General features: G+C 44.6%; 2 protein-coding genes across 2 annotated transcripts in view; both read right to left on the reverse strand.

Moving 5' to 3' along the window:
* The window catches only part of trip10a (thyroid hormone receptor interactor 10a), a 31,553-nt gene extending 21,315 nt beyond the window's left edge, over nt 1-10,238 (reverse strand). Inside the window, exon 1 of the mRNA XM_080524857.1 lies at nt 10,167-10,238. Within this exon, the coding sequence (XP_080380983.1) occupies nt 10,167-10,190 (24 nt within the window). The 5' untranslated portion in view covers nt 10,191-10,238. The remainder of the gene's footprint in view (nt 1-10,166) is intronic.
* Nucleotides 10,239-16,285: 6,047 nt separating this feature from the next.
* Nucleotides 16,286-21,666, reverse strand: angptl6 (angiopoietin-like 6). Its single transcript, XM_080522560.1, has 7 exons — nt 21,411-21,666; nt 19,731-20,223; nt 19,426-19,563; nt 19,092-19,290; nt 17,744-17,937; nt 17,135-17,405; nt 16,286-17,027 (listed from the first exon to the last, which is right to left on the reverse strand). Exons 2-7 carry the CDS (start codon nt 20,196-20,198, stop codon nt 16,843-16,845), a joined length of 1,455 nt encoding a protein of 484 aa, XP_080378686.1. The 5' UTR covers nt 20,199-20,223; nt 21,411-21,666; the 3' UTR covers nt 16,286-16,842.
* Between the last annotated feature and the right edge of the window lie 5,363 nt (nt 21,667-27,029).

A 27,029-nucleotide genomic window follows, 5' to 3' on the forward strand; every position in this document is an offset into this window, starting at 1 on the left:
AGTTGACGCAGTTAAAAGTTGGACTAGCATCTGTTTAGCAGATACGGCAACAGAAGGTGGGTTGTAAGAAAAGTACACCTTATAGCATATTTTCAGCATATTAAGCAGTATAAATATTTCAGACATGGGAGCCAAACCCAGTAACATTGTGAGGGCTGTTAATACAGATAAGGGAATATTAGCAAATTCATCCCCTGTGGCTATAGTGGAAAAAATGAATCCTCTTGTTAAGGAGATTAGCAAAATGTCAACGAAATGGAATATTCGTTGGGCAGACATTGAACAACCATGGCCAGAAGAGGGCACCTTTGACTTACAATTAATTGCAACATTGGAGATACTTATCAATGCACATAAAGCGCATCAAAAAGGAAAGATTAGATCAGAGAAACGCAGGTTAGAGTTAGCTATTTTAGACCTCTTCAAGGTAGAGGGGCAGAAAGTAGCATTAGCTTGGAATGAGAAAACAGCTCACATGGATCCAGAAAAAAGAGATGAATTGGCCAAAGCAATGGAAGAGAAAGTGAACATTCCATTCTCACACACAGCTCCAATCTCCAGTCCTCCTCCCTATGCCAAGATACTGGAGGACAATTCTCAGCGGATCTACCCTCAGGTCCCCGTCCTAAGTACGAACGGAGCCTTCACTATCAAAGATGAGGGTGATAATGTACTAGAGAGGGGAAGAGCGAAAGTGACCGTGGATTTCGAACCAGAGAACAAGACAGATGACGGTGAAGATGGCAGTGGAGGTGAAGGCGAATGTTCCGGTGCTGACAGCAATGCACAGGGAGGTTACAGTGCTCAGATCAGAAAACTAATAGCCAGGGCCGAAAAACAGGGAAGGACAAGACGCTATAAAAAGGGAAAAGAAGAAAGTGGTTCTGAAGATGAGCAGGAGTCTCTGAAGATAGAGAAGAAGAAAGAGAGCTTAAAGCAAAAGAAGAGGATGTCGGAGGAAGAGGAGGAAGAAAGGGTGAAAAAGGATAAGGAGGAGTTAAGAAAGAGGGCAAGAAAACTCCAGAGAAGCCTAAGAGAGGAGGAAAGTTGTATACGACAGATAGAGGAACTGGAAGAACAGATAGCTCAAGTGACATCATTTCATACATCCCAGCCGAACCTCTCAAGAGAATATCGTCAAGTGTCATCACATCATACATCCCAGCCGAACCTCCCAAGGTCTACAGCGACACCAAGGTGGGACGAAAGAACGGAGCCACTAGTAAGCAATTATGGCCTTAGACCAAGAGGGAAGGCATCGGAGGAAGAGGAAATTCAGGGGATCTTCCCGGTGCTGTTTCGAGATAACAAGATAGAATATCGTCCTTGGGGTCATACAGATCTGTCTGAAGTGATCGAAAAACTCCCAGTCCTAGAAGATGGGGGTCACCCTTGGACTAACGAGATGGACGTGAGACTGACAGGGACGCAGGCCGCGATGGGAGACCTGAAAAGACTCTTAGCCTTTATTACAGGATTGGACACCATGCAGGAAATATTGACGAAGGCAGGACTTCATAAATATATCGGTACATCAGTTTATGACCCAGAGCTCTTCGCAGCAAACAGAGGCAGGCTGTGGAAGGCAATCAGAGAGACATACCCTACTCACATTCACCCAGACAATATCATCGTGATGCCACTGGGAGAAGATGAGAATCCCAGGGGTTTCGTAGCCCGTGTGCACTCTCAATGGAGAAGTGTGACAGGGAAGGATGCCGAAGATAACCCGTTAGAAAAAGCCATAATCAGGGAAAAGATTCAACAAGGTCTCCCTACCCCAGTTAAGAACAAGTTAGCAGAAGTGGTGGGGCTACGACACATGAACAAGGCTGTTTATATAGACAACGTAGCACACCAAGTAGAATTATTTAGAAAGAAGATTCAGATACAGAAGGCACAAGACGAAGACTCACTCAGAAAACTAACTCAAGTACAATTGACTGAAGGCAAGAAAACCAGAGAGAGAGTGCAGACCATAGCCCTACAGGTCCCATCTCAACCACAGCAACTGCAAACTGTCCCTCCCCAGTCATACCCACAGGGGCCACAAGGGGGGTATCCATACCCACAGGGGCCACCAGGGGTGCAAGTGGTTCCATACCAGCCATACAACCAGCCTGGCCAAGGACCACCACAAGAGGGATGGACCGCAGCCGGGAAGAAGATGTTAGGACCATGTTTCCAATGCGGCCAGGATGGACACTTAGCCCGTACCTGCTGGAAGAAGAACCAGGGGGGCGCAGGGGGGAAACAAAAAGGAAGATATAGGCCCCCTGCTACACCGGCTCCAGGAGTGGTGAACCCCTACGGAGGCCCACCAGCTGGGCTATAGGGGTGCCCAGAAGATCCGAGAGGGGGGTGCCAGCTGGTGGTGACGAACAGGCCTGAAGATGAACCTACCATATGGGTGTCGGTCAACCAACGTCCATTAGAATTGATGGTGGACAGTGGAGCAGCCTACACCTGTCTGAAGCCTGAAGATGCCACGCACCTTCCTATGTCTGGGAAATATGTGAAGACAATCGGATTCGAGGGAATTAAACAGCTGATCCCTACTACTGAGCTTGTAAGCTTAGAGTACAAAGGACAGAGAGCAGATCTGTCAATACTTGTATCAGAACACACGCCAATAGGGCTACTAGGGAGAGATGCACTATGCCAATTGAACTGTACAGTGAAATGCACACCTGACGGCTGTCGGGTGACAGTGCCACAAGAGAACAGACAGCTGTCTATCATGATGGACAACAACGCATCTATGGTGTATTGGGTGGGAGGGCTTAGCCCAGACCTAATGGAACCAGCAAGGATGTGGGACAATTATATCCTGGCACACATGTCCGAGGCCAGAAGGCCTACTGATCCATTGCATTGTACACTCCAGTATTTTAGAGAAGTTGCAGATGCAAACCCAGATGAGTGGCTGAAGCATCAGCCAAAACAGGTACAGCTTAGTACAAGTTGTATAATCCTAGGCCCTCAGGGAGTGGCTATGAAGATAAACAGTGACACTTATCTAGATCAGGAGCATAAGATTGAGGGTAGCATCCCTCATGTGACACTTATGATATCTGAACACTATAAACAGAAGCATTTAGGGGCAATGATGGCAGACTCAGAAAAAGCCAGATTTGTAACGACAAAAGAAAACCCTGCTATCTGGAGGAGCATTGATGGACAGTTCACAAAACTGATGATCTCTGCTCAAGGAATAGGACATCCGCAGACTGTGAAGCTAATGAACCAGCTAATCCTTCCTGTACAACCTGAAAAAGACCTCAGAGAAGAAATGATACAGAATGTGCCAGCAGACCTGTGGGCAAAGAACAGTACAGACATTGGATTTGTGAAATCAGCTCGTCCATTGAGAGTTGAACTCATACCGGGTGCAAAACCCCCTTGGAAAAACCAATACCCATTGAAGCAGGAAGCAATTGATGGAATTGAGCCACAGATCAAAGGATTGTTAGAGGCAGGAGTCTTGAAGATAACTCAATATCCGTTAAGTAACACACCTCTTCTGCCAGTAACGAAACCTGATGGTTCATATCGTCTGGTACATGACCTACGGGCTGTGAATGAGGTAGTTGTCAGCTATCCAGCCGAAGTTCCTGATCCTCATGTGCTGTTGACTCAGATTCCATCTACAGCCAAAGTATTTACAGTGATTGATTTATGCGGGGCTTTCTTTTCTATACCTCTTAGTGTAGAAAGTCAAGGGTTATTTGGGTTTACCTACAAAGGTCAACATTATCAATATACCAGAATGCCACAAGGGTACAAACACAGTCCTCATGTTTTTAATCAGGTCTTGAAGGAGGACTTAGACGGGTTAGGGCAGACGATAAGTAGTACTGCCATTCAGTACATGGATGACATACTCCTTTGTGCCCCAGATGAAGAAACATGTCACAGGGATTCCGTTAAACTGTTAAAGGTTTTGGCGGAGAAGGGACACAAGGTGTCTAAAAAGAAGCTACAGTATTGCCAGGAAAAGGTAACTTACTTAGGACAATCTATTACACAGGGACATCGCAGTGTCACTAACGAACACTTGGAAGCTATTCAGAAGGCTCCAAAACCACGAACGGTTAGGGAAATGATGATGTTTTTGGGCATTACTGGGTATAGTTCAGCATGGGTGGAGGATTACACTAGACTGGTCGCTCCATTGAGGGGGATGATTAAGGAAACAGGTAGTGATAAACTCCAATGTTGCATTACTTGGACAAGGGAAGCTGATTTGGCGTTTGAGACAATTAAACACAAATTACAAGAAGCGCCAGCTTTAGCGCTTCCAGATTATTCCAAAGAATTTGGATTGTATGTTTCTTCTTCAGCCAAAGGGAAGTATGCCTGCGCTGTTCTTACGCAACCAACAGGCATTGGACCTAGTCCACAGCCCATAGCCTATTACTCTGTCGCATATTCAGAGGTAGAAATGGGTTTCGCGCCATGCTACAGAGCAATGGCCGGGGCATATCTTATGTACGAGAAGGCAACAACCTTAACAATGGGGTACCCAATTACCATTCTCTGCCACCACAGTCTAAGGAATCTTTTGAATCAAGGCAAGTATACTTTGACGATGCCTAGGATTAGGAATTATTACAGGATGTTGGAAAGGGAAGATGTAACATTACTAAGATGTAACACACTTAACCCAGCAGAGACCTTGCCAACCCCAGAAGATGGGGAACCACACGATTGTGTGAAGGAAGCTATGAGGTACTCTAAGCTTAGAGCAGATCTACTAGCTTTGCCTTTGAAGGAAGCTGACGTTGAGTATTGGACTGATGGATCTTGTTACCGGGTAGGAGAAAGTTTACGTGCTGGGTATGCCATAGTCCGATCCCAAAATTCAGGGTTCATTGTGGAACAAGCCGAGGCTGTTCCTCAGCCTTGTTCAGCTCAATTGGCTGAGTTGATTGCCCTCACAGAAGCATGCAACTTGGGAACCGGACGAAGAGTGACAGTGTACACCGACTCTGCCTACGCCCATAATGTGTGTCATCTACATGGAGCTGTATGGAAGGGACGGGGTTTTAAGAAAACTGATGGTTCGCCTATTCAGCACCACGCTCAAATCATGAAGCTGTTACAAGCCATGATGAAACCAAGGGAATTAGCCATAGTGAAGTGTGCCGCACACAGATCTGACTCATCACATGTCACACAAGGTAACAGGGCTGCAGATGATGCAGCCAAAGCCATTACAGGAGCAGACAAAGCAGGTAAAGTTCTGCTGGTCACACATGAAACACAGTTACAGGGCATGGTCACGCTTGAGGATTTGTTGATGTTACAGAGTGGGGCAAATGCGCTAGACAAAAACCTATGGTTAACAAGGGGGGCTAGTCAGGATGACACAGGTCTATGGAGAAATCATGAGGGACTGGTTGTGGCACCCCCAGATTTATTAGGCATGCTGATACAGGAAGCCCATGGATTAGCACATGTGGCCAGGGGGGAGGTAAGACGCAAGATCACCAAGGAATATGGTTTTTGGGCTCCATATTTATTGGAACAAATAGACCATATCCTTGGTCAATGTGTGGTCTGTTTGAAAAACAATATCAGACCTGGAATACCAGTGGGAACTGGGCATATCCCTACCCCAAACGGGCCAATGAAACATTTGGTGATTGACTATGTGGACATGATTCGTCCTGTTGCAGGATACAGGTACATGTTAGTTGTAGTGGACAGGTTCAGCAGATGGGTAGAAGCATGCCCCACTCGAAAAAAGGATGCTCAGTCTGTAGCAAAGTTCCTATGCAGGGAATTCATACCTAGGTTTGGAATTCCAGATAGGATAGCGTCAGACAATGGTAAGGAATTTGTGGATAAGACGGTAAAGCTTATACTACAAAAGTTGGGAATCAAGCAGAGATTTGGGTGTATTTACTCACCTCAAAGCCAGGGGATGGTAGAGAGGATGAACGGGGTCCTTAAGAACCGTCTTTCTAAGGTCTGTCAGCATACAGGTCTTAATTGGGTGGAAGGACTCCCTCTTGCATTGATGGCCTGTCGTTCCAGTGAGATTCGAGGGCTGCACTTGACTCCCCATGAACTGGCTATGGGGAGAATAATGACAGCTCCCTGTGCACGAACCAGTGGGAAAGGGCCAAGTTTGGCTCTCTTGGAGAGTGACATGAAAGCCTATGTACAGTACATGACTAACCGGCAAAAGAGTATCTCTTCTTATGTGCTCCACAAACAGGAACGTGAAGAGGAGGTGAACGCACAGGAGAGGAAGGACGCGTTGCAACCGGGTGACAAAGTATACGTGAAGGTCTACAGACGGAAGTGGCATGAGGCTCGACGGGAAGGACCATACGAGGTCGTTCGGTGCACTGGGACTGCCATCCAAATCAAGGGGTCCCCCACCTGGTATCACGTTCATCACTGCATCAAGGCACCCGATGAGGACGATGAGGGAGAGCCTCAGCAGGATGGTGAGGAGACCCCTGGGGACGAGGAAGTCCACAGCTTGGACATCCAGGCTGACGAAGATGTTGGTGAGTATCTGCGCCGTGATGCAGATGATGCCGGGGGCCTCGTCCCAGACCCTGTCCAGCCCAGAGATGAGCGGGCCAAGGGAGATCGTGAAGGATCCAGTGACTGCGACACCCCTCTGGGGGGTTCTACCAAGCCTGGTGTTGCCCCTGTTGTCACCCCTTCCGACCCTGACAATGCTCCAGACGGAGATGTCAGCAACCCGGGCGGCTGCCCGGACCAAGGTACCATTGAGAGACACAGACCTGTCAGTGATACACCCCAACCAGACAGATCCCGTGATACACCAAGGCCAATTAGGAGGAAACTCAAGCCATGCCGTTTCAGAGACTAATATACCCCTTAGTGTTCCTACCCCATTGACTTCCTTGGACAATGTTACACTTCACTCACACACTGTTATGCCTGGACGTCAGAAAAGAATGATCACAGCAGGTAGATCTTTTATTTGCCCACATTCACGTTGTACTGTTGATGATTGTTTGATCTATACCGCCGAAGCGGACGAGTGGTATTTACTGGATGCTAAATATGTTACACTTAATCAACACTCAAGCAACACGCAAGAAACTCGTGTGACATTAACTAATGTTGACAAGGTGTTGAACTCGTATTGGTGTGCTAGACGTAATATCGGTGAACAGGTGTCTAGTGAATCCAACAATTTCAAGGACAAAGTTTGTAGGAACGCTCCTGACTATCCACACTACTATAGGTTGGACTGTGAGAAATTTGTGCATGAATATGTTCACGTTGAGTTACCAGGAAAGGTTGAAAATGTTGCTGTGAAGGCTTCTACGAAGGTGATTGTAGTCGCTACTGACGATTATTTGTTGTATGATTCTAATCACCTGGGGACACGGTCCCACCCTAATTCTGCCACTAGTATCATGAAAGATTTTGCTTCAAAAATGAATTATTCTGATTGCTGGATTTGTCAACAGGTCCCTGTAAGTACATCTGCTCCTATGTTTTTCCCCATACCGTTAACTAAAGCAGAATGGTTTCATTATAATTGGCAGGGTTTAGCCCAATTTGTTTTACAGGGCAAGAACCAGAGCTCTTCTTGTCAGCCCAGCACGATTCTGGTTCCTTTAAATTCTTCCTATGCAGGTGTGGATATTGGTGTGTTGGAACGTCTGACAGCAGCAGTTAACGAACACCATAGGCCTAGCGGTGTGGGGAAGGTTATTATTGATAGGCTTACACATTTGTCACAACCAACAGGTCCGAAGAAGATATATATTATCCAAGCTATGTTCGTTCAATTGAATGGTACTGCATTGAGTCCTCATCTGTTATGTTCTGGGAGTGTGACTTCTACACGGTGGAGAGGTTCAGTTGTTATTTCTGGATTGAAATGTAAAGTTGTTGATTGTGCTATGGTGCCTCAAATGAAATTACATGATACCAATACTACCAGACGGCAGAAAGGCACCACGCAGCTTAAGGTCATGCCTCTCGTAAATATTACAACCTGTATTGACATACAATCTCGGCTCAAGGGCAGCGCGCTTCGTCAGCTAGGGGCCGCGTCTTGTATAGGTGGTGTCATTTTCCCGTATCCTGGTACGGAGCTTCAACTCCCGGAGGGTGTGTTTCTTGTGTGTGATAATAATGCATTCTCTAAGCTTCCTGCTTTGAGTGAGGGTCTTTGTTATTTAGCTCATCTGATACCTTTGATTAGGAAAGTTACTCGGGAAGAGATGTCTGTACTTCACAAACAAGCAACCCATCGTAGTCGTAGGGCGTTATCTACCGCTCAGAAGTTTTTTGGCCTAATATTCCCAAGTTATGGTGTCTACAACTCTCAGACTGAATTAAGTGCCCTATCATCCGTTCTTGAAAAACACATTAATGCTTCGGATGCTGTAGTATCTGCCCTGGCTACTGAATTGACTGAAACTAAGAATGTAGCTCTCCAAAATAGAATGGCTTTGGACATTATTTTGGCCAGTCAGGGTGGTACTTGTGCTTTGATAGGCGGTGAATGTTGCAGTTATATTTCGGATTCTGGTAACGCTCTGTATGATTTCCATGAATCTAACAAGAAGGGTATAGAGGATTTACGTAAAGAACACGGTTGGAATACATTGGATTTCTTTGATTCTGCTTTTTCAGGTATTGGTAATATGATCAGGTCCGTCGCTATTATTCTTGTTGTCATTATCATCTGTATTATGTTACTTGGTATTTTAATCAAATGTTTTGGAAAGTGTATTTCTGATGTTCCGGTTAATGCTTTGATGATGGCCGACATAGCTGATGAGCAAAAGCTGGATTCTGCTTTGCTTTCTGATTTTGTTTCCTCTTTTGATGATTTATTTATTAAGTGATGTTTTGTGATTGTTTGCTTCGGTTCCTGTTTGTTTCTTTCTATATCATGTGATTGATGTCGGTTGTGAAGTGATGTAATGGTTACGCGACAATGGAAGCTCCTGACTATGACAGTGTTATCAATCTGAGACAGCGGTAAAGGCTGTTCTCCAACTGGGGCCATGTGCTAGCAACCTCTGACCCTGCCGCTTCGAGGACGAGGGAAACATCGGTCGTTGGAAATTTCTGTATCTCAGTTTTTGTATTATGCATGATGAACTGAGTGTGGTTTAATGTTGATGTGTTGATGTGTTGATGTGTTGATGTGTTGGTGTGTTGATGTTGTTGATGTAGTTGATGGGTTGATGTAGTTTTTCTGTCTGTCGTTTAGTTTCGGAACACACTCTGCGTGTTCCGAGGGGGGCTGTGTAGTGTATTTTCATGCTCTGTAACTATAGCGGTGGGCCTCTAAATACACACAATGGCCTTTTGACATGCATGTGCAGAGGATGTAATATCATCATGGGAAGATATAATTGCATTAGGGCCCGAGCCAACAAGACGCCCATAACATAAATTGCATTAGAATTGTATTAGACCATAGGGTGAATTGCATTATAATAAGACAATAACATCCTATTTACAGGCCAGAAAATGACCTCACCTACTATGATCTCACTGGTAAAACTTTGTATCTAACCAAATTAAAATGACGTGGACTCTGTTTTGATTGGCTCAGCGAAATAATAGTGACAGGGTATAAAGTCCGCTACGTAGATGGACTTTTTCTCTTTATTTTTTCACATCCATCCTGTGACCGATTCGGACCATCAGCTCCATTTGAGGGGCCATGCTGTGTAACCTGCTTCTTTTTGAATAAACAAGTCTTAAATTTGCTCAGGAACTCTTCTTCATTTTTTAGTAAGTAACAGATACCAAAATATATACGAAACTATCATTAGGAAATTGATGCACAGTACAGAACCAATGGTTATGATGGCATGGCAAGTTAATACCATAATGAGCTGAAACACTGGAGCTATAGGCACGAGTTGCTTTGTTTGACGACGGCGATGTTAACCATTTTCATTCCACAAATTGTGCAAAAGCTAATCCAGGTCTGTGCATCTAGCTAGCTGACGACCCCACACCAGTCATGTGAACGCAAATTTTCACATTATTGTGTTTGAACCCCCCATAGCTACATCCCGTTACAGTTGGCCACAAATGAGCCATCTACATTATTTCAAAAAACTTCAGGAGGATAACCTGCCAAATGTTAGTGTATCAAAATAGCTAGTTATCCATCTTCTCGCGAACTCACTCACCCAGAGATCCGTGCCCCAGTCCATGTTTCACTGCCGTTTTAGCAGAGCAGAATACAAAGAAGTTCTTCAAAGTTCTCCCGACACTCGGAGGACGCCCCGATCCCGCAAAGATGAATTCCAAGAACACCTCAAGCACTTTGTTATCCGTTCCGTTTCTCACCAATATGAATTATTTGTGCATATTTAGATCGTTAACTAGCTAACTAGGTTAGCTAACTAGTCTAGTTAGTGTAAATAATGTTCGTTGCAAAGGAAAGAGGGATAAACTAGCTTTCATATCCGCGTCACTCCCAAATCCTAATTCTTAAAGGGGCAGTCCACATTATTGCTTGGAATTTTCGCTGGTGGCAAAGTCAAAATCAGTGGTGCTTGTTTGTGTAATATGTGCATTCAGTTATAAGATCATTGTTATAATATTTTGTTCACACCTGTTTTATGGATTGAAGCCGCGGTAATGAAAAGGGAACTGGTAAAATGCACTCTTTTACAATATCCTGCTAACTAGTTGGCAAACTAACATTGTTAAATAAGGGTAAATCAATGTGTTGAACCTATATCTTAGGCACAGCTTTTAAAGAATTGAGACTGATGTTTTTGAATACTGGTCACACGTTTCCATTGTGCATAATATGCTATGGTTGCTTTTAGGGTTAAATCACTCACGAAGGGAAGCGGGAAACTAATGTACAAAACTATACAATAATTACAGCAACAAATACATTCAGGGAACAAAGTTATTTCTGGGGAAAGGGGGGAAATAGATACAGTACACAATTAGACAGATAGCCAAGTTATTTAATTCCAGAAGAAACTTTAAACATAAGCATTGATAAATCCCTGGAAAAATGTATCCAAACTAAGCTTCTAAGAGAGGGGGGGGGGGGAATCATCAAGACACAAAACTACCACTGATCACTGGCATTTAACACACACTTTAGTTTAAACACTGGATAGAGATATTAACAATACTTTTTGTTCAAGAAAGCAGCACATGGCCATGATGTAATTCATTTCCTTACAGTACAATTACTATGTACACTTCAAGTCCAACTTATAATCAGTTTAACATGATCAACAGCAGTTAATCCATTGAGAAAACATTGTTGCCAGTCAATGTTGAGGACAAAATACAAGCCAAATTTGTTTGATTGGACTGCCACCCCCAATGTAACATTTTGGGAAGATCTTCCTTTCTAGATGGTACAGCCTAATTTGTATGCAATGTAGGTCATTGTAGCTCAATGTTATTGGTTGGTACGGGGGTGAATTCATAAGACCCTATGAATTTTCTCCTGGACATCAAGAGTGATAGCAGGACAAAAAATAGAAGAAGTAATAACACTGAAAACAAGATGATGGCAATGAAAGAATCTGTAAAGGAAGCAAGAGAGAAAACAGGAAAGAAAGTGAGTTAGACCAATTCTGTTTAGCATTAGATTAAGGCTATATAATTGTCCAAGTAGGCCTATGTCTTAAATGGTAACGTTAATCATTACATCATGGTCATCTTTGTTTTCATAATATGGCACACAGTGGTCGTAATACCTGTTACTGTCACTGTCACCGTGATATCTGATCTGGTCGCCATCCCAAGTTTATTCGTGGCAATGCAGATGTAATTTCCAGCGTTGGTAGACGTGGCTTTGGTAATTCTTAAAGTACTCTGTCGCCCCTTAGTGGTCACATTCACATTTTCAGCAGTGCCAGCATATGTCCACACGAGTTTAGGAGTAGGGTTCCCGTCAGCACTGCAGTTCAGGGTCACATTTCTGCCTGCAGCCACCGTCACTGTGTCACCTCCAAGCTTGGACTCAGGGCCATCTGAGAAGAAAAGTTACAAATTAGACTATTCAACACCATGCATCTGAGGGATGAAGTCCAGAGCAGCTTGGGTGAGAATCACTGGAACAACTAAATATTGGTAATAACAGTTCTTGCTAATGAAGGAGAGAACAATTGGCAAACCTACAGTGAACAGTAATGTTGCTAGATGCTGATGTCACTATAGGAGGTGGCTTTGGTCCCTCTGGTCCCAGGTCCAGTTCTGCCACACATGTGTACTGAGCTCCATTATCATCTCTACTGGGGGTGATATTAAGGAGGCGGGAGACATTCACTGGTGTCTTTTTAGTATCATCAAAGGTAACAGTCGTAACGTTTTCTTTCCCTTTGTACCACGTCACAGTGAGGTCATGTACAGGAGCGATGTTCTGGACGTCACACAGTAGCTGGTAGTCTGTCCCCTCCACCATCGGACCAGTGTGGTTCAGAGGAGAGATGGAGACACTGTCTGGGGTCTCTGTAGAGGTATATTATGTGTTAACTGTTATATCATCAGTCTTTTATCTATAACCTGCCTTTAAAAGTTAGCTATTCATGTAGGAGCCGTACTAAGCCTTAAAACTGCTACATTAGACACATAACTTACTGTAGAGAACAACAAGGAGACTTTTCTTATGCTGCATGTCCCCAATATTAATGTAGCATTCAGGCACTATTGTCCAATCGACAAGGTTTTCCACAGCCCAGGTGTCAAAGGTGCAATTTTCCTTTAGGTCTGTCGCTCCATATGTAGCCTCCCAGCCCATACCCTCATGACCTATGGAGGGTGTGCTGCAGTTGACTGAGACTGAGCCTCCGTAGCTCACTACCACCTTGGGAGGATGGAGCTCAAGGACAGATACTATTGAAAGACAAAAGAACAACATTCTAGATATCAGAATGAAAGCCATGTCAAAATGTAAAAGCATTACCCTTTAGTCACAATTCTCTTCCTGCAATTGCATAGGTAATTCAAGCTTGTATCTATCATTAACCGATATCGCTCCATCTTGTGAGATAAGTGAGGGTGATAAAAAATCATTAGAGTAAGTGTGTTCAGGAGTGAACAAGAAAATACCCTTTGCCACCGCTGTTGTCAGAGTGGTTATAGCTGTTGAAGTCATGGATGTTGCGGAGGTCATTGGTGCTTCTACAAGAACCATTATCAGCTTATGGATGGTCCCCAGTCGGTTGGTGGCTGTGCAATTGTAGGTGGCATTAGTAGCTGCTCCGGTGATATACAGAGTACTATGTCGCCCCTCAGTGGTCACAGTCAAAGGTTCTCCAGTGTTTTGTGTCCACAACGGCTCAGGAGTCGGGTTCCCGTCAGCACTGCAGTTCACCGTCACATTACTGCCTGCAGCCACCGTCACTGTGTCTCCTCCAAGCTGGAACTCAGGGCCATCTGAGAAGAAAAGTTACAAATCGTGACGTTAAAATTATAAGGTTCTATCTCAATTTTTGTAACATTTTTGTTTTTTACATAATCTGATCCATTAAGTGTTTATTAATGCCTGTGTGGTGTTATTTTTAAAATGTTGAAATGTTTTGAGTTAGTAATTCATAAAATACAAAGGTTCCATCTCACAAAACATAATGGAATGTAAAAACTTTGACGCTCAATATCTCTGAACTACCCTAAACGGAGATAGAACCTCATAATTCTAAACTCACGAAATTAGACTATTCAACACCATGCATCTGAGGGATGAAGTCCAGAGCAGCTTGGGTGAGAATCACTGGAACAACTAAATATTGACATATTTCGTTAGTACTCGGTCCTGAGCCAGAATAGCAATGAGCTATTTTGTTTCATATGTTGTTTATACAAGTAGTTAGACTTGAAATACTAGAAATACTGCAGCAATAACATGCTCTACATGCAAGAGCATACAGTAAGAATTAAACATTGCTTACACCAGATCTCAATATGCAGCGTGTGATTGGCTCTTCCATGTTTGTTAGTTGCACAAATAATGTACTCCCCGCGATCTTCTCTAGTCGGACGCCTAGGGAAATGCACTTCCTTTTCATCTTTGTACCAGGTGATCTTAGGTTCAGGGTTGCCATCAGCTGTACAAGCAAGTTTGTGATTTGTATTCTCTGTGCAATTGTAGCGACCAGTGCAGGTAAACTCAGGGGCATCTGTGATAAATGGGCATAGACGGATTCAGGTTGAATTATGCCAGCAGTTTGAGAATGAAAAACAGAAGATAACAACTCAGCTCACAATTGGATAGATTTCAAACACTTACATTCCACTGTGATGTTAATGGTAGAGTTGTTGCTGCCTAGGTCATTAGTGACTGAGAAGACGTATTTCCCTGAGTCCCTCCTGGTCAGCAGCACAGAGGCATCGACCTGTCGCCCCTCCCTGTACCACGTGGCATTGGGGTGAGGGTTCCCTTCAGCTCTGCATGGTACCATCTGCAGGGTGACGCTGCTCTCCACATCAGCAAACTGGCTTGGACAATCTTTAATCAACGGCTCATCTGTGAATGAAGAATAAAAGAGAGCGAGTTTAGAGTCAAATTAGACAATGTACATATTCCATTCGGAGCTACATCTGTCATGTGATGCTGTTTTTTTAAGTAGACAACAGTTCTTGCTAATGAAGGAGAGAACAATTGGCAAACCTACAGTGAACAGTAATGTTGATAGATGCTGATGTCACTATAGGAGGTGGCTTTGGACCCTCTGGTCCCAGGTCCAGTTCTGCCACACATGTGTACTGAGCTCCATTATCATCTCTACTGGGGGTGATATTAAGGAGGCGGGAGACATTCACTGGTGTCTTTTTAGTATCATCAAAGGTAACAGTCGTAACGTTTTCTTTCCCTTTGTACCACGTCACAGTGAGGTCATGTACAGGAGCGACGTTCTGGACGTCACACAGTAGCTGGTAGTCTGTCCCCTCCACCATCGGGCCAGTGTGGTTCAGAGGAGAGATGGAGACACTGTCTGGGGTCTCTGTAGAGGTATATTATGTGTTAACTGTTATATCATCAGTCTTTTATCTATAACCTGCCTTTAAAAGTTAGCTATTCATGTAGGAGCCGTACTAAGCCTTAAAACTGCTACATTAGACAAATGACTTACTGTAGAGAACAACCAGGAGACTTTTCTTATGCTGCTTGTCCCCAATATTAATGTAGCATTCAGGCACTATTGTCCAATCGATAAGGTTTTCCACAGCCCAGGTGTCAAAGGTGCAATTTTCCTTTAGATCTGTCGCTCCATATGTAGCCTCCCAGCCCATACCCTCATGACCTATGGAGGGTGTGCTGCAGTTGACTGAGACTGAGCCTCCGTAGCTCACTACCACCTTGGGAGGATGGAGCTCAAGGACAGATACTATTGAAAGACAAAAGAACAACATTCTAGATATCAGAATGTATTGTCCACTTAAACATCATAGTGAACACATACCTCACAACAATAAACTAATAATGATCACCGTAATCACTCACCACCATGTGACAGCTTGAGTATGAGGAGGCCCAACAACGTCCTGCAGAGAGGCAGCATGCTGGTTCTTAGGTACTCCATAAATCAGGTGGTGGGACGATGGGGGGATGTCGTGGAGGCAGTATTCTCCTGACTGTAAGACCAGTCTATAGTCCCAGTCTAGGTCTTGATGGGGAGCTGATGCTAGTTGTTATCTAAGGCTGAGAGAGGAGGGTAATACCTCATGGTGAAGTGAGTGTAAAAGAAGAAGTAACTCAATCGTGCATGCTGACACAAAGAGAAACTGAAAAGAAGAAAGGAAAAGGAAAAGGAAATGACACATCAAACCACAGAGAAAGGTTAGGGTTAGAAAATGGGTCCCTCCCATACATGGTAGGTGCATGAATGCAAGTATGGATGTACAGTATAAACATTATAGATAGATAGATTATAGTACATACCGTAGATAGTTCAGCTCAGTGGCCTTGCGGTTAGAGTGTCCGATCCCCGGCCGAGTCATACCAAAGACTATAAAAATGGTACCCGATGCCTCCCTGCTTGGCACTCAGCATTAAGGGTTGGATTGGGGGTAAGACCCTGCGACATCCCAGCATCATTTCCAGGGGGTGTACTAGTACATCAAGCCGCCTCACTTCACAGAAACAGGAGATGGGCTATAGGCTATTAGGCTCGAGAACCATCGGTTCTCAAGGCTACTTACTTACAGTACATACATGGTAGGTTCATGAATGCATGGATGTACAGTACATACATTATAGATAGATAGATTACTGTACATACCATAGATAGTTAGTGAACCAGTGAAATACAGTACATTGAGACATCTTAGCTGTTTTTTATTCCCAAAAATACATTACATTGAAAAACATGTGTTGACAAGTCCTATAAACATTCTCTTCTATTTAAGATATGAGAAGTTTATAAACATCATTCCTTTTATATAAAGGCACAATATGAAATGCCCTGATGCATGATTTCTGTGTGTACATTGCTACGGCGGTGTTGTGGTTGAATTTACACAACTGGATATGTACACAAATTACTACTTTCCAGGATATCCTTTTATAGCCATGTCTCTCAGGTATGGAAACTAATGGTTCTTTATCTGAGACAGAAAACCGGGTCGCCCACGTGCTGTACAACAGTTACAGGGGAGGCTGGTGGAGGTAGAAATCAGAGGACGGGCATTGTAATGCATGGAATGGAATGAGGAGTGGTATTTGATACCATTCCTGATTCCATTCCACGTATTGCACTGAACCCGTCCTCCGATTTTTGTCTCCACCAGTCTCTACTGAACGGTTACTAAGCCTCACAGTCCCCCACACATCTGTGTCTTTATTGATCAAAGGCACTCCTTTCTTGTCCATCACAGTAGAATACAGGGTTAGGTAGGTTTGATCATCATGGTGACTTTCTTGAGGGAATAGGAGCCCCCGTGGAACTCTGCCCAGTACACTCCATCCTGGTAGCGGCTGCGGTAGTGACCACCTCGATACCAGACGCCATTCGGGTTGGAATGGGCACACATATGGTACCACCAGCCTCCCTTCTGGAAATGGGCACAGTTACCTGATGTTGAAAAAGAGTGAAAACAGCTGTGTTAATCCACACCTGAGCAGTAGAAAAAGAAGCGATGGAATGCGAGAGCACGGGTGATAGTAGAAGAGAGGGTTTACCAGAGTAAGCGTCCTTGTCCCGGTCCAGTGTGGTAAAGGCCTTGTTGTTGTGCCAGGACAGGGAGTCTCCAGCCGTACCATGGTAGTCCCCTAGCCGCAGACGGTACCAGTCGCTCTCTGGCTCCAGGTGAAAGCTATCATACTCTGCATACACCTGCCGGCCCTGCCAATCCTCCATGTCCACCCGTAACTTGTAGTGGGCCTGTTTGGTTAGCCAATAGAGGTGCTCCAGACCCAGCCAGTACTCTCCATCCAGGTTCCCAAAGCCTTGCTGGAGTGAAAGAATACTACTGCTTATTTAGGATTAGCAACGGTTTTCATTATGTTTGTGTTGTTACACTATTCTCAACTGAAGGAGAGTCTCTTAGCTGCCATACCTCCTGGTTTTCTACTTTTATAGCCCATCTTGACCAAAGTCAAAATAGAGCTAACATTACAGAGTGCACATCATCATATAGTGTATCATTAACTTGAAATGAAAGGCAAATAGAGGAGGCAAACTTGGATTGTGGGACCACTAAACTCATTGTATGGGTTTTGAATTGCAGTGCTTTTGACCGCAAAAACAACAATAACACCACTGCTTGTACACATGTAACGAGAGACCACCTTGTACTGCTCCCAGGTTCTGAAGAAGTTGACAGAACCATCCTGCCTCCTCTGGATGACGGTCCAACCTCCCTGTGCCTGGCTCTGCTCACACCAGGCCTGCAGCAGGCGGTTGGCACTCTGTGGGCGCAGCAGGAATATCCCACTGGTGGTCTCCCCCGAGTCCAGCACGTGCTGGCAGTCTCGCCAGGGCCCTGAGATACATAGACATGGTGCAATGGTGTAGTCTACTACGAAGGTAGTTAGGAAACAGTGGCGAGGGTGAGCAGGTCATATAGTGGATAGAGGGGCCTGGAATTCTGTTTGTTTCAGAGCCAACAAGGTCAAAGATACACAGAACTTTTCCCTTCACTCAGCTTATCTGTTTACTTTTGTGGAATTCGTTCCCAAGACATGTTGAATGTCTCATGTCACATTTGAGAAGATATCATGTCATGTGTGACCACAGGCAGGCCTACACCCCCAACACACACACAATGCACATACTGTATACTGCCTCACCTCTCACGGACGCACAAAAATCAATGGTCTATCATACTGGTGAACAATCTCCTTGTCACACATCACATAGAGCTCTGAGTCATCCTGACAGTCGCACACTAAGAGATTTGGAATCCTTTTGCTGCTGCTGCTTAACTTTGAATTGGGAGGACCCTGTCCATCAAGTTGGCCACACTCAAACTGGTATGCCCTGTAATCTCACACATTCCAGTTTCACAAACAAAGCAGTATTTATAGGGGGCATTACCTAGTAATTCAAGGTTCCATAGCAATGCCCTGAAAAGGGCTAACATTACTGTGTGTGTGTGTGTGTGTGTGTGTGTGTGTGTGTGTGTGTGTGTGTGTGTGTGTGTGTGTGTGTGTGTGTGTGTGTGAGAGAGCATTTGTGTCTCATTAACAGAGATCCCTCTCTCATCTGATGAGAACAGCTGACACTGTTTAGACCTTGTTTAGGCATTCCCAGAGAGATAGCACTCCTACCAGCCGGTCAGTGACTCCCTGAGATTCTGCTGTGTATCTGGAGTTAATAATGGAGTTAGAAGTAATACTGACACTGTTTCATACTCCAAGTGTTTGAAGGGTCATAGAAACCAACCTGCTGCAATTGATGTTCCAACAAGGTCAGTCAATAATGCCAGTAACATCAAAATTGAAACAAACAGGAAGCTAGGAGGTTGCAAAATGGGTGTGGATTAGTGGGTGTGAAATAACAAATAGAACAACCCATCTGATAACGCTGCATGGTGTTACTTTCTCACACCCTGTTTTACTGGCATTCATTTTAACACAGTGACCACTCAGCTGAAAGCAGCTCTGATAGTCAATATTATTGTTTCAAGTCATTTACCTGGGGTCTTGGTGGTGATGAAAGGGGCATCTGTGGGGACAATGGCCATGGTGGTGGGGAGGACTTTTATCCTCTGCACATTTTCCTCCTGTGGCAGAGGGGCCCCCTGGTCCCGTTGAACATCGTTTGCCATTTCCCTGGACTCAGAGCTGTCATTTGTAAACCGGCTTGATTGGATACTTGGAGGTTCAGAGATGACCTGTCCAAATGAACACAAATAAAATAAAATATTTGACTTCAATTTATTGGTCTGTGTCACAGCTTGATTTTAATTGACTCTAGGAAGTCCACATTGAATGAATGTTCATGTTTTAAAGATACAACCCAAAAAAACCTGTGGGGGTGGAGTTATGGCCTTGAGCTGGCATTTTTTGTCCAAACGGGCAATGAGCTGGCTCTGGTTGCTCATCATGGAGGTAAGGGCTCCATACTTCTTCTCCAGCTCCCTGTAACTACTGGACACCTGCAGAGCCTGGGACAATCCACCACCACAAAGCAGACAATGGGAGGAGGAGGGAACTATAGTAAGTTGTTATAATATAAGTTATACTGTATATAGTTATATAAGTTATAACAACCCTTAAGGGCCACTGTGAAACACATGTCCAGTATATACCAGTCTCTCAGTGCTCTCACTACCTGCGTGGTGGCATTGAGCAGCAGGTTCTCTACTCGCCGCTGCTCCATCACCTGGTCCTTCTTGTGGATGACCTCCTGCAGTAGCTGGGCATAGAGCTGGGCGATGCGGGCGTTCATGCTGCCACTCTCTTTACGTAGTGCCCGCACTTCTGTGAGCAGGGACCCCTCCTGCTCCAGTTGCCCTTGTAGCTTTTCCAGTTGTACATTCTGCCGGCTCAACTCTGCACGTAGTGCCGCCACCTCTGTGTGGTTGGCCCCAGCAGACTCTGTGCTGACACACAGAGCCCCCTTCAATTTTTGTTGAGGAACAATGAAGGTGTATGAGCAGCGGCCTTTTGGTTCTGATGATCTGGATGGACGTTTTTGAGCGCTCTCTCCATGGGCCGCCTCCTTACGCCCCAACACCTCAGGCATGACCAGACCAAGTGCCAGCAGAAGAGTCAGGCAAATAGTCAGCTGCTTCTCCATCTATCTGTTTGACTCCTCTAGTCACCTTATTAACGGAAAAGATAATGAGATTGATTAGCATAATTCTTCAACATAAAACTGATACAACATGAGATATGAAAAGATGGTTTTACCTCTTTGAAACTATCCATTAACTAAGAAGAATATCATAGTGACCTACACATGAATAAGCTGTTCACGTATCTATACACATATTGAAGATGTAACTCCCAGTGTCTCTTGGGTCATGAATGCTCACCAGATGTTCCCCTGGAAGGTAAAAGTACACAACTCTTTCTGATTGGCTGGTGTTTATAAGCAAGCAACACAGGGGGAACGATGGTCAACAAAAAACAGCCAGAGTAAACACACACTTCTATCCCATGGTCAATATAATCCTTTCAGGGTCAACTCAAGCCCCCACCAAAACAACCATGGTCAACACCATAAACACCTTAAGACCACAAACTCAATATTGACACATCACACCATTTGCTAGCAATAGTCAGCCCCCTAACACCTGCCCGATCACTCCACTCTTCCACCTCTTCTGGCCGACTGGCACCGCTGCCTCTATGTGTCTACTTGGTCACAGCTTTTCAATGTCCTGGTGCCCCGCTGGAACAAGCTTCCCACTGCTGTCAGGACTGCAGTCACTACCTATCTTCCACCGTAGACTGAAGACCCATCTCTTCAGGCTACATCTTAACTGTCCCTCCTAAGACCTCTTCATTCCCTCTACCCACCTGTACAGTTTCTATATTGTAAATAACATTCTTAATTCTTCTTTCTTCTAGCACTATGACTGCCAATGGCCCCATGTCCTAGTATAGACACATCTTTCTTGCTATGACTGATGGATAGATGATTCACTTACAAATGTATTTTGTTGTAGGTCACTTTGGATAAAGGTGTCTGCTAAATGCCAAAAGTGTAATTAATGTAAATGATATGTGTTGTGGGCACTCTTCAATGAAACACATTGGCAGGCACCTATTTGAAAACCAACTCATACATCACAATTCTGTAACTTAAACAGAATTGAGAACAACCTCTCTTTGATCTTGATTAATCTAAAATGAAAGATCGCATTATGAATTGAAGCAGCATTGTAAAGGGTCTTGCTGTATCTATGATAACAAACAATATTCCAGTTTAAATCTCAGAGTAGTTTTTATCCCCTTAACTAGGCTACATTGAAATGAGGCATGGCATGGCACATAGGCGAATTACCTCACGGTGTTACTAAGTGTAACCAAGAAGTCTGTGATCCACTGGGTAAAGATGAGACTGATTTCAGGTAGGTTTCCAGAGGGTTACAGCATCCAGTCTTGCTTGTATGCAGTTGACAAGAATAATGAAACTTTCATAGTTCTCTCTTCACAGGGGGAAGGTCCACTGCAGTGATTGTAGTGAAGCAGGGTTATCCTGTTCCCTACAGTCTGAGCCTCACACAGACAGGCAAACCAAAGAAACTGAGCAACAGAAATAAAACCTCAAAGGGAGAGACACACACACTGACACAAACGTTTTTTCAGCCACGAGACCTCCCCCTCACTTCTATCCCATGTCACAGGACCTCTAAACAAAGAGAGACATAATTACAAACCACCCCTAATAACACCTCCTCCCTTACTCTCAGCTGCCTCTGACCCCCAGTACAAAGCCCTCTTCCTTGGTCCTGCTAGTGGCCAACAGGCATCCTCACACACTCAAGTCAGAATATACAACTCAGGATGACAGCAGGAAACTCATTGTCAAACCATAAAATAACATATTGTCTTTAGATCACTTGCAAGATTTTGGTTGGATGAATATCCAACAATGATGATATCTTTCAGAGTAATTCCAAATATAAAACAGGGGTTTCTATTATCTATTGAATCTACAGTTCCCTACATAAGTAATGTAATAAGTAATTGTTTCTTCTTTTCACTGTACTCCAAAAGTTTGGATTTTAAATCAAGCAATTACTATGAAGTTAAAGTAGATTGGATTCTCTATAGATTCTCATTCTCTATTTGATGGTATTTGTGTACATATTGGTTTCACCGTTTATACACCGTTTATACAGCAATCCCCTATTTCAGAGCACCAAAAATAATGGGACAGATTCATATAATGTCCAAATAAGGCGTTCATGTTTAGTATTTGGTCAACAATCCTTTGCATGCAATAACTGCCTGAATTCTGCAACCCATTGACCTCACCAGACACTGGGTGTCTTCTCTGGTGATGCTCTGCCAAGCCTGTACTGCAGCCATTTTCTGTTTAAGGTCAGCACCTTGCAGTGAGGCCTCTGTAGTTCGGCTGGTGACGTATTCTGTGGATGTAGTCTCTGATATATTCACGCCTACACACACACACACACACACACACACACACACACACACACACACACACACTCTCGTTCTCTCTCTCTCTCTCTCTCTCTCTCTCTCTCTCTCTCTCTCTCTCTCTCTCTCTCTCTCTCTCTCTCACACATACACGCACCCCTGGTTTCTCCTCAGGATTTGGAGCAACAGATAAAGCGCTATGGCTCTCCTTCTGTCTACAACTCACACTACAAAACAACAAAAATAGAACAATAAATGAATTAACCACGTTACTATTATTTAGGAAATGCAAATAGACAAGTAGGCTAATCTAAATAATTTAAAGTTATTTATTTGTAATTATTTAAAGTAACTGCATCTAGCCTAGCAAGTGTTACAAAAGTAACATAGTAAGTAATTTTAAAAAATAAATAGATAGACCTAAATATAAATGACATTTATAATGAAGTGAAATGAAACATTATGTTATTGATGGACATTATCAAAGGCAAACTAAATGTACAAAGATAGGGCTGTCAGTAGCAGCTCCGCAGTAGAGCAATCGCAGGGTCACTGATTCGATTCCGGCCATCCGCCATCCTGCATGTCATCCCTCCTCTCTCTCACCCATCCTTACTGTCAATCTCTACTGTCTGTATCCCAATAAAGCAGAAATGCCCTAAAACATATTTAAATCAAAACAACAACTACTAACCAGCTGTTAGGGGCTTTGAATGACCATGACCTCCTGCCCCTCTCTCATTAGAACATAGAGGAGAAGCACACGCTACACATCCAGCTGGAGGGGACGGTAGAGGGCCTCTGGCGTCAACTCGTGCAGGCCCTCCGCAGTTACAACGAAAGAACGGAGGACCGCCACATCGCCTTTGAGTCACTGCGTGCCCGTGACCAGCGCAGAGCCCAGGAAATCGACACGCAGATGAGGAGTGCAGGGCCTCGGTGCTGGAGGTTGCATGACCAACATGAAGAGTGCAGCTGCTACTGCACACAGCAAGGCAGATATAGTCAAAGTGTTCCTGGTATGCAGTTGAGTACATTTTGTGTCAACAGTGTCATGTGAAAATGGATGTCTCATAATATTATTAATCATAATCAAAAGTATCTCATGACCTTTGTTCTACCCTCTACTGATAGTCTCTGTCTGTGTGTGTGTGTGTGTGTGTGTGTGTGTGTGTGTGTGTGTGTGTGTGTGTGTCTGTGTGTGTGTGTGTGTGTGTGTGTGTGTGTCTGTGTCTGTGTGTGTGTGTGTGTGTGTACATGAGTATGAGTGCTGCTCTCCCTCAGTGGAACTGCGTGTGTCTCCTCCTTCATAAATGTATACTGTACATCATTTCCCTTCTCCCCCAGGACTCCATCTCCGCGCTGCGCTCCAGGCTCAACTCCAGCCAGAGGGAGAGTGAGGGGGCGGCGCGGGGCCTGAGGCTCACTAGAGAGGAGGTGACCCTGCCGGCACGCCAGCTCAATGCCCAGCTGAGTCGGACCCGAGCAGCCGAGAGGAGCCAGCTTGTTAACCTCACTGTCCACAGTAACGCCGCAGCCAAGAATCTGCAGGCCGTTATCACTAAGGTGCTTAACATACATACACACAGATTAAGATGTTGAGTATCTACACATACACACACACACACACACACACACACACACACACACACAGGCCAGATAGGCTTTTACATACAAACTGACTGTTAAGATCGTGCTAATGCATACATACACTCACACTTCACACTTGTCTCACTTGTCTCACAGACTCTCTCTCTCACTTATGCCCTCTGACATTTACACTCAGTCTATCTGTCCTCATTCTGTCACGTTGGATGGTGCGGTTCAGGGGGAGAGACTGCTGCGTCTGGCTGAGATGTGTCGTAAGCTGGAGACGGAACATGAGAACGTTTCTTGCCTTTCTACACACAAACAAAAACAAACAAACACACACACACACACCATTTTCTCCGTATCTTTTTTCTTGGACATTTTATTTAAATAGTTTAGTGATTTTCCATTATTTCTTTCTACTATTCTTGTCCTTGGCCTTCCTCTTCCACAGAAATTCCCTGTGCCTCTCTGTGATTGGCACATGAAAATACGCGTCTTTCAGGTCTATGCTGATTCCGTAGTCGCCCTGCTGTATATAGACAGAAGGTGCTTTGTTGTCAACATACGAAAGGGCCGTTTCGCCACTCTCTCGTTAAGGACTCTCAAATCTAGTATGGGTCTCATTCCCCCTGTTTTCTTTGGGACAAGGAAATAAGGAGAGTACAAGCCCATGTCCCACTGGTCCCTGGGGACTAGCACCACTGCAAGCTTTGCCAGAAAATTCATAATCTCCTCTCGGAGTGCACATGTCTTCACTGGGCAGGACAAAACAGTCTCTCTCACACCCCTGAAGGGCGGAGGAGGCTGAATGAGCTGTAGTGCATACCCCCTCCTCAACATCCTGTCTAGCCAGCCTGGCAGAACACCTGTTCTCTCTCGCCACTCTGCGTAATGCAACGAGAGTGGCTGAGTCGCCAGTTGCGGTGCAGCTGACAGAAAACTTTCGAATTTCCCATCTGACCCCAGCGGCCGCTGCACACCATTGCGGTGGAACAGCTCAAGGCAGGGTCTTTTCGAAAGGGACATCGCCCTACACAATGAAGGCTTGTTTTACAACAGAGCCCTTCACTGCATCAGGCTCATGTCTAATGGCGCTTTTCCATCAGCGGCCCGGATCGCTTCGGGTCGGGTCGCTTCGGCACGCTTCAGCACGCTTTTGAACAGTTCTGGTTTTCCACTATACACAACAGACCAGGAACGAGTATGAGGAGTAGGCGATAGTAGGCGGAGTTACGCGTCATAAAAGCGCGCCATGGTGGTGACGTATATTTTCACGAGACACAACACAGCCACAACAACAGCGACATGGAGGAACTTGAAGCTATCGTATACTTTTTCCTCGGCATGTGGTATATTATTAACCGTGTTTTTTGGGAGAGAAAGAGAAAGAGAGAGAGGAAGCTATGTACACATAATAAAGTCATGTTTTTTTAACCCTTAAAACCACTGCCTTCACTTGTCTGCTTTATGAACTGTAGTATCATTGTGTGCCGTGTTATTCACGGACAAACACGGTGCCCGGAGGCACCCTTTGCGGGTTAACTGTGATCTACCGTGGGTTAGGATAACAATTCAAACGTGTCCAGATAGGGGAGAGGACAGGGAATCTGAAACCATTTGAATGGTGTCGATACGACACTGTTATCACGGTCTATGACACAGCGCGGAGCGAATTCCCTGGTAGAAATTGTCTGTCCCCCCGCTGATATCCTCCATGACGTGCTGCTGCTTAGAGCAGCGGTGAACTCCCGGTTCATTGAGTTTACGGTTAAAAGCATAACTTCTCGGGGTGTCAGCGCGGTGGTTAAGGGCTCAAAATGACCGTATACCGATGGTGAAGTTAGCAAAGGAGTATTGTGTTTGTACCACCTCCACACCGCTGGGTGCTGGTAGGCAAACTGGCTAGTAGTCGCTCTATGTGTAGAGGGCTGCAAGGGAATTTTCCTGGCTACATAGTGTACAGGTTTTTACTTTTGCCTGCTCGCGGCTCTGTCAATATTGATTGATTGATTGACTGATTGACTGAAAATGTTCATTGTGTGAAGCGCATTGAGTTGCATCTTGTAAGAAATGCGCTATACAAATAAAATTTGATTTGATTTGATTTGATTTGAGGTTGTTGGTGTAGAGACCAACATACCTAGCCGTTGAGCACGTTTAAGAGTGAGACACTCTGTCTGTGCCGTGGCAGGGGTAAGTCTGACAAGCAGAGAGCCTGCCACACGCTGAGAAGCTGGGCCAGCCTCTGCTATGGTAGTCGACATGGAATGGTTGGAATAACTGCCTCTCTATTGAAAGAGTACATTTGAGGGGATTTGAGGGGAATTATTCTCTCTTTTTTCTCTTCCCTCCACGCCAGGTGTTGGGATGGTCTCTCGCCTGTGGATGTCAACACTGGACTTTTGCCTCGGCGCTAGAGGCCGATCGGGAGGCTGTGCTGTCAGCCATGTCAGTATGTAGTAGGCAGTATGTTAGGCCGCATTTACACTGCCAGGTATAAGTGACACAATAAAGATTTGTTTGCTCACATGTAGCACAGATCCGATATGTAACATGAACGTGTAACCAGTAAAAAAGCACACTGAATCTGATATTTTCAGATCCGATTCAGGCCTCAATCATATGTGAAAATAAATCTGATACTAATCGGATGTGTCATTTTGACTGTGATCTAACCAGGCAGGTTGGATATAACTTGTAATTCCAATTTGCACATTATTAATGTTAGTTTAACTCAAAAGCTGTTCAAAAACCCTCCACATACTCTTACGCGTAAACAATGGCTGCTGTATTTCCTGGACATACTCTACATGGGGAACAATCTATAGCCAGAATACATGGAGCTAAAGAAAGGACAATTCAAACATGGACCTCTGCAATATAAAAGAAAGAGTTGATGGAGGACTGTGTATGTAGGCTGTGT

This window comes from Nansenia antarctica (genome assembly GCF_963989245.1).
Source record: "Nansenia antarctica genome assembly, chromosome: 2".
NCBI classification, from domain to species: Eukaryota; Metazoa; Chordata; class Actinopteri; order Argentiniformes; family Microstomatidae; genus Nansenia; species Nansenia antarctica.

Coding starts and splice junctions, on each gene's coding strand:
- angptl6 (XM_080522560.1), bottom strand. CDS start 20,198: ATGGAGAAGCAGCTGACTATTTGCCTGACTCTTCTGCTGGCACTTGGT. Junction 19,564..19,730: donor TGCTCAATGCCACCACGCAG/GTAGTGAGAGCA, acceptor GGATTGTCCCAG/GCTCTGCAGGTGTCCAGTAG. Junction 17,406..17,743: donor GAACCTGGGAGCAGTACAAG/GTGGTCTCTCGT, acceptor CTTTCACTCCAG/CAAGGCTTTGGGAACCTGGA.